The 9,551-nt window shown below is 49.8% G+C and overlaps 1 protein-coding gene across 3 annotated transcripts in view; it reads left to right on the top strand.

Moving 5' to 3' along the window:
• Positions 1-537: 537 nt before the first annotated feature.
• Positions 538-9,551, top strand: part of SPSB1 (splA/ryanodine receptor domain and SOCS box containing 1) — a 134,739-nt gene continuing 125,725 nt past the window's right edge. For 2 of the 3 annotated variants that reach the window (XM_015475088.3, XM_015475085.3), the window contains exon 1: positions 9,039-9,214. In XM_015475088.3, coding sequence (XP_015330574.2) covers positions 9,189-9,214 — 26 coding nt within the window. In that variant the 5' untranslated portion in view covers positions 9,039-9,188. Of the gene's footprint in view, positions 649-9,038; positions 9,215-9,551 lie in introns of those variants that run through there. The other variant, XM_015475086.3, reaches the window with a different exon arrangement.

Genomic DNA, 9,551 nt, shown 5'->3' with positions numbered 1-9,551 from the left:
GGCCCGGCCCCTACGACGCAGAAGAGATTGCAGAGACGCAGAAAAAGGCCCGCTCACTTTGCTCTTAAGACCAGCCCATCCACGCGAACCAGGGAAACATTTGAGAGGGGCCCGCCCGCTAACCCCTAACGACCCGAGCTAGGGGGCGTGGTCTCGCCTGCGCCTCCGCCTCCGCCGCCAGCTCCTGCTCAGCCCCACCGTGCGCGCCCCTCGCCCGGTCCTGCTGCGCGCGGGTGCGCGCGTCCTAGGCCCGGGGGGCGCCCCACTGCGCGCGCCCCTGGCCCGGCCCTACTGCGCGCGCGCGACCCACTGCGCGCGCGCCGAGGCCGCGGGGGTTTGACGCCCAGGCCCAGAGGGTCAGCCGCGCCTCCGGACACTGACGCGTCTCGGGTTGGGCCGGGACCGGGCGGTCGGGCTGGACTCGACCTCGCTCCCCCTCCCCCGCTCGCCGCCCCCGGCGTCGCTGGCGAAACCCGAGCGCGCGTTAGGCGCGGGGCCGCGTGACGCGCACCTGTCGGGGCTGGCCGCGCTGACGGAAGAGAATGCGCCGGGCCCCGACCTGGCCTGAGCCCGGCCAGCAGCACCGCACGGCACGCGCCGCCCCCGACGTTTCCCGGAGAAGCGGCCGGCTCTGACGGGCGTGATGAAGTAAGCTGCCTCCCCCGCTTTCTCTCCGGCTTCTTGGGCCGCAGGAGGAGTCTTTTACAGCCGGATGGCGGCTGCGCGCTCGCGCCCCTGCGAACCCGCAGGCCCCGGAGGCCAGCCCCGCGTCGCTGTAAAATCCTCGGGCGTTTGATTGGGAAGAGTCACCCCAGCCACCACCCACCCGCCCCAATTTCCTTCCCCGCGTTCCTTCCGCAAAATAAATTATTCACTTCCTGCTCCGCAGATGCCTTGGCGCGGCAGTGCTGCGTGGTGGCGGGTTGGCTGGAGGCAGCCAGGCCCCGTCGAGGCTGGTCCGGAGGGGCCAGCGGCGTCTCCTTTTCCTGGACTTTCTGGAATTCAGTTCAGTGAGAGGAGGAATTGGAGGCTCCCCCCCCGCCCCACTTCCCTTGGGGATCTGCTTAATCTTTGGCACTAGAGCCTAGGTTTCCATCAGCGTTTCAAATGCATCCATCCAATGAATGGTTTTCCAGAAGCAGACCTGTCTGGGTCTTTGAAAATCAGCTCACTCAAATTTGAGTGTTTAAACGGAAGTGAGAACTTCTGGAGAAGTCATAACCTGAAATTCCTTGCCCACCCACCCCACTGTCCCCAGGCATGCCTGTGGCTCCTGAAGGGTAGTCAAAACAGGAAACCTTCAAAGACTGGTTGTATTTTAAACTATGTTGTACACTAATTGGGGCTTCCCTGGTGGCTCAGTGGTGATGAATCCGCCTGCCAGTGCAGGAGACACAGGGTTTGATCCCTGGGTGGGGAAGATCCCCTGAAGGTGGAAATGGCAACCCACTCCAGTATTCTTGCCTAGGAAGTCCCATGGACAGAGGAACTTGGTGGGCTACTGTCCATGGGGTCACAAAAGAGTCAAGACACATTAGTTAGTACATACTCTATAGTGATGGATAGAGTGTTTGAGTTTAGGAGGCTAATCTTCTGGCAAGTTTTAGGAGCACCTGAGAGGAAAATGCTCAGTGTTTGGCATGAACAGAGCTCACTTTTAGGCAATGTTTTTTAATGTAACCCTTTCTTTGAAGTACATACCTGCTCAGCAGATAAACACTCCAGGCAGGCATTCAAGTTATTTTATTCGAAGACTAATAAAATTTACTATTGTGGGATGGTTTTAGGCTTGTGGGATGGTTTTAGGCTCTTTAAAGGGGAAACCGTCAAATCTGGGCAAAGGGAAACCAAGAGGCACCTTTGGTCATCTGTGGCCAATCCACTTCTCATTTTCTTAAAAAAATATTTATTTGACTGCATCAGGTCTTAGTTGAAGCATGCTGGATCTTTAGTCATGGCATGTGGGATCTAGTTCCCTGACCAGAGATGGAACTGTGGCCTTCTGCATTGGGAGTGTGGAGTCTTAGCCACTGGGCCACCAGGAAAGTCCCTACCCACTTCTCATTTTATTGATGGAATTTGAACAAGGCAAAATGTCATTGCTTGCTGCCAGATTTCACCATGGATTCTGCCAGTCCCTAACCCACAGGCAGAGCAGGAAGTCTGGTTTTGCTTTCTGTTGCCCTGAAATGGGAGCTGGGTGGCTCTTTGTCTAGGAGACCTTACCACCTTTACCTCCCAAAGTATTTTCACAGCCACCATCTGGGTTTTTTTTCTTTTGGCCAGACATTAAAACGAGGTGAATGCTCCCCATCTTGCAGCTGGAGAAAAGGCCCTGAATAGTTAGTGAAAGTCCCAGGGCTGCAGAGTTAGAGGATTACTCTATTGCTGTATTCTTTGGCCTGGATTATAAACCCCTTATGGGCTGGGGTGGAGACTTTTTTAACCATCTTAGGTTTATGCTGCTGTTGCTGCTTAGTTGCTAAGTCATGTCCAACTTATTGTGACCCCGTGGACTGTAGTTCACCAGGTTCCTCTGTCCATGGGATTTCCTAGGCAAGAATACTGGAGTGGGTTGCCATTTCCTTCTCCCGGGGATCTTCCTGACCCAGGGATTGAACCCACGTCTCCTGCACTGGCAGGCAGATTCTCTACTGCTGAGCCACCTGGGAAGCCCTCTCAGCTCGATAGCCCTTTGATTTTTCATCAGTATGACTGGAAGGTCATGAAGTTGTCAGTGAGCTGTTCCTTGGCATTTTTTCCTGCTGTGCGAAGTCATTTGGTTTCCCAGCAGTTCCAAGAGACAAGCAAGAAACGCCACTTTATTCATGATGCTCTTGGTTTAATAATGATAGTGGCTAACAGTTTTTGGACACTTACTATATGCCAAGCATTGTGCCAGGTGCTTTGTATGGATTGTCTACTTTTGTGCTTCTTATTGACTTGTTTTCCCACTCTGTGGTGGAGGTTGGTTAATTAGTTGTGTCCAACTCTGCAGTCCCATGGGCTACAGCATGCCAGGCTTCCCTGTCCTTTACCAACTACCAGAGCTCGATCAAACTCATGTCTGTCGAGTCAGTGATGCCATCCAACCATCTCATCCTCTGTCGTCCCCTTCTCCTCCTGCCTTCAGTCTTTCCCAGCATCAGGGCCTTTTCCAGTGAGTCAGTTCTTCACATCACGTGGCCAGAGTATTGGAGCTTCAGCTTCAGCATCAGTCCTTCCAATTACTATTCAGGACTGATTTCCTTTAGGATTGACTGGGTTGATCTCCTTGCATTCCAAGGAACTCTCAAGAGTCTTCTGCAACACCACAGTTCAAAAGCATCAATTCTTTGGCGCTCAGCTTTCTTTATGGTCCAACTCTCACATCCATACATGACTACGGGAAAAACCATAGCTTTGACTAGACGGACCTTTGTTGGCAGAGTAATGTCTCTGCTTTTTAATATGATGTCTAGGTTGGTCATAGCTTTTCTTCCAAGGAACGAGCATCTTTTAATTTCATGGCTAAAGTGATTTTGGACCCCAAGGAAATAGAGTCTGTCACTGTTTTCCATGGTTTCCCCATCTATTTGCAATGAAATGATGGGACCGGATGCCATGATCTTAGTTTTTTGAATGTTGAGTTTTAAGCCAGCTTCTTCACTCTCCTCTTTCACTTTCATCAAGAGGCTTTTCAATTCCTCTTTGCTTCTTGCCATAAGTGTGGTGTCATCTGCATATCTGAGGTTACTGATACTTCTCCCGGAAATCTTGATTCCAGCTTGTGCTTCATCCAGCCTGGCATTTCACGTGATGTCCTCTGCATATAAGTTAAATAAGCAGGGTGACCATATACAGCCTTGATGTACCCCTTTCCCAATTTGGAACCAGTCCATTGTTCCATGTCCATTTCTAACTGTCACTTCTTGACCTGCACGCAGATTTCTCAGGAGGTAGGTAAGGTGGTCTGGTATTCCCATCTCTTGAAGAATTTTCCACTGTTGTGTTCCACATAGTTAATGGCTTTGGTGTAGTCATTAAAGCAGAAGTAGATGTTTTTCTGGAACTCTCTTTCTTTTTTGATGAACCAGCAGATGTTGGCAATTTGATCTCTGGTTCCTCTGCCTTTTCTAAATCCAGCTTGAACATCTGGAAGTTCTAGTTTCACGTACTGTTGAAGCCTGGCTTGGAGAATTTTGAGCATTACTTTACTAGCGTGTGAGATGAGTGCAGTTGTGCAGTAGCTTGAACATTCTTTGACATTGCCTTTCTTTGGGATTGGAATGAAAACTGACCTTTTCCAGTCCTGTGGCCAGTGCTGAGTTTCCCAAATTTGCAAGGATATTGAGTGCAGCACTTTCACAGCATCATCTTTTAGGATTTGAAATAGCTCAGCTGGAATTCCATCACCTCCACTAGCTTTGTTCATAGTGATGCTTTCTAAGGCCCACTTGACTGTGCATTCCAGGATGTCTGGCTCTGGATGGTGAGTGATCACACCATCATGGTTATCTGGGTCATAAAGATCTTTTTGTACAGTTCTTCTGTGTATTCTTGCCATCTCTTCTTAATATCTTCTGCTTCTGTTAGGTCCATACTGTTTCTGTCCTTTATCGTACCCATCTTTGCATTAAATGTTTCCTTGGTGTCTCTAATTTTCTTGAAGAGATCTCTAGTCTTTCCCATTCTGTTGTTTTCCTCTATTTTTTTGCATTGATCACTGAGGACGGCTTTCTTATTTCTCCTTGCTATTCTTTGGAACTCTGCATTCAGATAGGTATATCTTTCCTTTTCTACTTTGCCTTTAGTTTCTCTTCTCCCATGCCTCTCATGTGACTTGGGGAAGGGGGCCATGGCGCCAGGACACCTCTGCAGAAGTCTCCCATGACACAGACACGGCCGCAATCTGAAATGAGACAGATATCTAGCAGCACAAGTGTTCCACCTGTGGATGGCATCAGGCTTTGCCATGCATTAGTTCCTTTGGCCTAAGTATAACCTGTAGTTGAGGTTGGAAGAAGTTAAATAACTTATATAAGGTCACACAGCTACTAAATAGCTAAGATCTCAGAAACTAGCGTCTCCCCCCTCCCCCAGTAAGGGCCTTTCAGGTTTTAACAAAGCAACTCAGCCTTAAATACAGTGCGTCTGCCTGGAATGCGGGAGGCCCGGGTTTAATCCCTGGGTCCGGAAGATCCCCTGGAGAAGGAAATGGCAACCCACTCCAGTATTCTTGCCTGGAGAATCCCATGGAGGGAGGAGCCTGGTAGGCTACAGTCCATGGGGTCGCAAAGAGTCGGACACGACTGAGCGACTTCACTCACTCACATGATGTCAGAAGTAAGGTGAGTGAATCACTGTTACAGTGGACATCAGGGCCAAGGGCATTTACAGCAGTTCATTGTCAGGGCAACCTGACCTCAGGAAGCAGAGCTGCTGACCAGCTTGGGTCACTTATGGGAGCATTTAGACCACTGTAATTCCAATCTTGGAAGGGAGCAGAATCTGTGTCCACTAAAACAGTGTTGTTATTGTTTTGTTTTTTTTAGTCTTTTTGGAAAATGTGTATTTATGTATTTATTTGACTACACTGGGTCTTAGCTGTGGCTCGGAGGATCTTCAGTCTTCATCTCAGCCTCCGAACTCTTGGTTGCAGCATGTGGGATCTAGTTTTCCTTCCAGGGGTGGAACCTGGGCCCCCTGCATTGGTACTGTGGAGTCTTAGCCACTCCACCATGGAAGTTCCTCTAAAACAGTGTTTTAAATTTGTCATTTGGGGTTGTAGTCACACATTTTTTTTTCTTACCACATTGCAGCAGGTTTAATAGTGGCCCCCAAAGGTGTGCCCGGTTTATAACCCCAGAACCTGCAAAGGTGACTTGATTGGAAAAATGGTCTTTGCACACATAATTGTGGATGTTTAGATGAGATCACCCTGGGTGTAGGGTGGGCCCTTGTTCGTTTGTGTTCAGTCGTGTCTGACTCTTTTTGACTCCATGGACTGTAGCTTGCCAGGCTCCTCTGTCCGTAGAATTCTCCAGGCAAGACAGCTGGAGTGGGTTGGTTTCCTACTGCATGTCACACGGTTTAGGGGTAGGGGGAAGGTGCCGGAAGCAGACTGCCTGTGTTCAAGTGCTGTCGCCTGTAAGCGCCCGACCCTCTGAGCTACTTTATCTCTGTGCCCCTTAGTTTCCTGCTTCTCACTCTAGAAACTGGTATAGTGACTGCCCACCACACGCTGCGCTGTGCTCAGTCACGTCCCACTCTTGGCGACCTTGTTCATGGACTGTAGTCCATCAGGCTCCTCTGTCTGTGGAATTTTCCAGGCAAGAATACTGGAGTGGGTTGCTGTTTCCTTCTCCAGGGAATCTTCCCAACCCAGGAATCGAACCCGCATCTCCTGTGTCTCCTGCCTTGGGAGGTGGATTCTTTACCACTGCACCGCCTGGGAAGCCACCTACCTCATAAACTGTGGCAAGAATTAAATGCTGTGACACGTGTGAAGCTCTTAGCCCAGGATTTTGCATTTAGTTAAGTGCTCTATAAATATCTCTTTTATTATTCATAGTATCATTTCAGATAGTGAGCTGCTGCTAATGTGTGCTGTGTCACAGTGCTTGAAGTCGCCATTCGAGATTCATCATCCACACAGGCCGCCCATACAGAGTCAACAGTGGTCTTGGGCAAATGGGGTTTATTTGTTCATTCAGCAAATGTTTATTTCGTACCTTCTGTGGGCCAGGCCCCGCTTTTTTAAAAAATTAATTAACTGATTGATTTTGGCTGTGCTGTGTCTTCAGTGCTGGGCGAGGGCCTTCTGTTGTTGCCGAGCACGAGCTTTAGAGAGAGAGGGCCCAGGAGTTGTGGAGCACAGGCTTAGTTGCCCTGCAGGCGTGTGGAATCTTCCCAGATCAGAGATGGAATCCTGTGTCACCTGCTTTGGCAGGCAGATTCCTATCCACTGTCCCACTAGGGAAGCCCCAGGCCTTGTTTTGGATACTGGAGATAGGCAGTGAACAAAACAGAAAAACCCATGTCCTCATAGGGACTTACTTACAGGATCTTGAGGGGAGGGGTGATAGATGATAAAATAAATCTGCTTATCATATGTAGGTATGTACTATGGGGAGACATAAAGCAGGGGATGAGATGAGGGTTGGAGGTTTACAGTTTTACAGAGTCAGCTGAGAAAGCCTCACTGAGGTGACATTTCAGTAAAGAATTGAAATTAGTGAGGGAGTGAGCCACGTGGACATCTGCAGGGAAAAGTAGGTCAGGCAGCGAGAACAGCAAGTACAAGGGCCCTGGGGCAGGAGGATGGGTGGGTGGAGCCCAGAGAGGTACAGGGTGTAGGAGAAAAGATCAAAGAGGTAAGAGATGGAAGGCCAGAGTGTGTAGACCCTGCCGGCCACTGAACAGAAGGACGGGATCTGACCGATGCTGTAAACAGAGCACTCCGACTCCTGGGTTCAGGCAAAGATAGAAATGAGAGGCCAGGGAGGTGGCTTCACACAAAGGTGATGGTGTGGACCAGAGTGGAGAGATGGAAGGCGGTGAGAATGGTGAGTAGCTGTATTCTAGGTAAATGTTGGTGATAGAAACCATAGGATTTGCTGTCAGATCGAATGCCCCAAGATCTCTGGCCTGAGCCCCTGGAAGAGGGGAGTTGCCATTTACTGAGGATGAGCGACCTGCGTTTGGAGCATTTGGGAGATAAGTCAATTTGTTTTGAACGTGGTACATCTTGTAGACATCCAGCTGTTGGTGTCACAGTCACAGTTGACTGTGTGAGACAGGAGTTTAGGGGGAGAAAGTCCAGACTAGAAATAGCAGCTTGGTGTACAGGCAGTTGTGTGTTGGTAGATGTTTAACAACCTCTGGAAGGGATGGCGGTTGGTGGCCAGGAGCCAGCTTGATAGCATTTGCCAACACCTGCCGCATAAATAAATGTTCCCACACCGGCCAGTTTCAAGCACACCATTACAGAATATCTTCACCTTATAGATACCAGTCAATCCTAAAGGAAACCAACCCTGAATATTCATTGGAAGGACTGATGCTTAAGCTCCAATACTTTGGCTACCTGATGTGAAGAGCTGACTCTTTGGAAAAGACCCTGATGCTGGGAAAGATTGAAGGCAAAGGAAGAAGGGGGTAGCAGAGGATGAGATGGTTAGAGAGCGTCACTGACTCAATGGACATGAATTTGAGCAAACTACGAGAGAGAGTGGAGGACGGAACAGCCTAGTGTGCTGTAGTCCATAGGGTCGCAAAGAGTTGGGCATGACTTTGTGACTGAACAATGACAGATGCAATAGGTTAAATAATGTCAAGAGCAGAGATAATAGTAATATGAAGTAAATCAATTAGGGAGTATTGAGTGTTTAATATCTTTGTTTTTTAATATAGCTTATTTGATTCTAAATTCGTGTAATTCGGTTTTAATAGGGGCCGTGTTTAACAACTGACTTGACAAATTCCTGAAAATCTAGGAATTGAATCTCTCATGCAGATATGTGATGACTCTCACACACCATTTGAATTGTTGGGACCAAATATTGACCCCCGAGGTGATGGTAATAAGGATTCTATGTGTTTAGCGGGGGAAATGGTCTCAGAGCTGATCTTGGGGTTCTGTCCCCTGTCTAGCCCCAGGTCACAGTTGACGATGACGGGTTTGACTCGCCTCCACATGGGGGTGTCTGTGCAGAAGGCCCAGAGCACAGAGGGGAGTGTGGGAAGCACACTGGAGCTGGTGAGTGGAGAGGGGACCAGCACATCCCTTTGTGCTTCAGCAAAAGCTCCTCTTCACTTTGCACCTTTATTTCACTCCCACATGCTCTTGTAAAAAATACCAAGCTCATGAGCTGTGATTTGAAGAAAATTCCTCTTCCCCCTGCCTGGAAACAGAAGGCAGAGGTCAAAAGTGTGGATGTGGCACCAGGGAAGGGACAGAGTGCCAACAGCTGCTGGCGTCCACCTCCCGGCTCCTTTCTCCCGCCCCTTGCCTGCTGGGGCCAGAGGGTCAGAGCTGCTTCCTCCTGTGGTTTCCCAGAACCGGCTTTGCCATCCGAGTGCCCGCCCAGGCCAGGGCTGTGCTGAGACTGGTCCTGGGTGTGCCCCACGTCTGCCTCTCTTGCTTGGGAACCCCGCTTCTGGCCCATACCCTGTGGCTGGCCACGTCCGTGCTCGCAGCTTTGGGGATGTTAGCAGAGCCGCACTTTAAAAGGTGAGTCTCCCAGGAGGCCCAGTAGGAACCCCTCACCCTGGAGCTGGGGGCAGTGAGAGGTGCCCTTGACTTTGGACGTGGGCCGGCCAGTCCCGACTCTTGGATGAACCTGTCACACCCTGGAAGAAGCCTCTGCCACACCTCACTTTGTAGCAAGGTGGGAGCTAGTGGTAAAGAACTCGCCTGCTTAAAGCAGGAGACGTAAGAGACGTGGGTTCGATCCCTGGGTTGGGAAGATCCCCTGGAGGAGGGCATGACAACCCACTCCAGTATTCTTGCCTGGAGAGTTCCATGGGCAGAGGAGCCTGGCAGGGTCTGGTCCATAGGGTCAAAAAGA

This window comes from Bos taurus, chromosome 16 (assembly GCF_002263795.3).
Source record: "Bos taurus isolate L1 Dominette 01449 registration number 42190680 breed Hereford chromosome 16, ARS-UCD2.0, whole genome shotgun sequence".
In the NCBI taxonomy this organism is placed as follows: domain Eukaryota; kingdom Metazoa; phylum Chordata; class Mammalia; order Artiodactyla; family Bovidae; genus Bos; species Bos taurus.
This window is presented reverse-complemented; position numbering and strand designations above follow the sequence as displayed.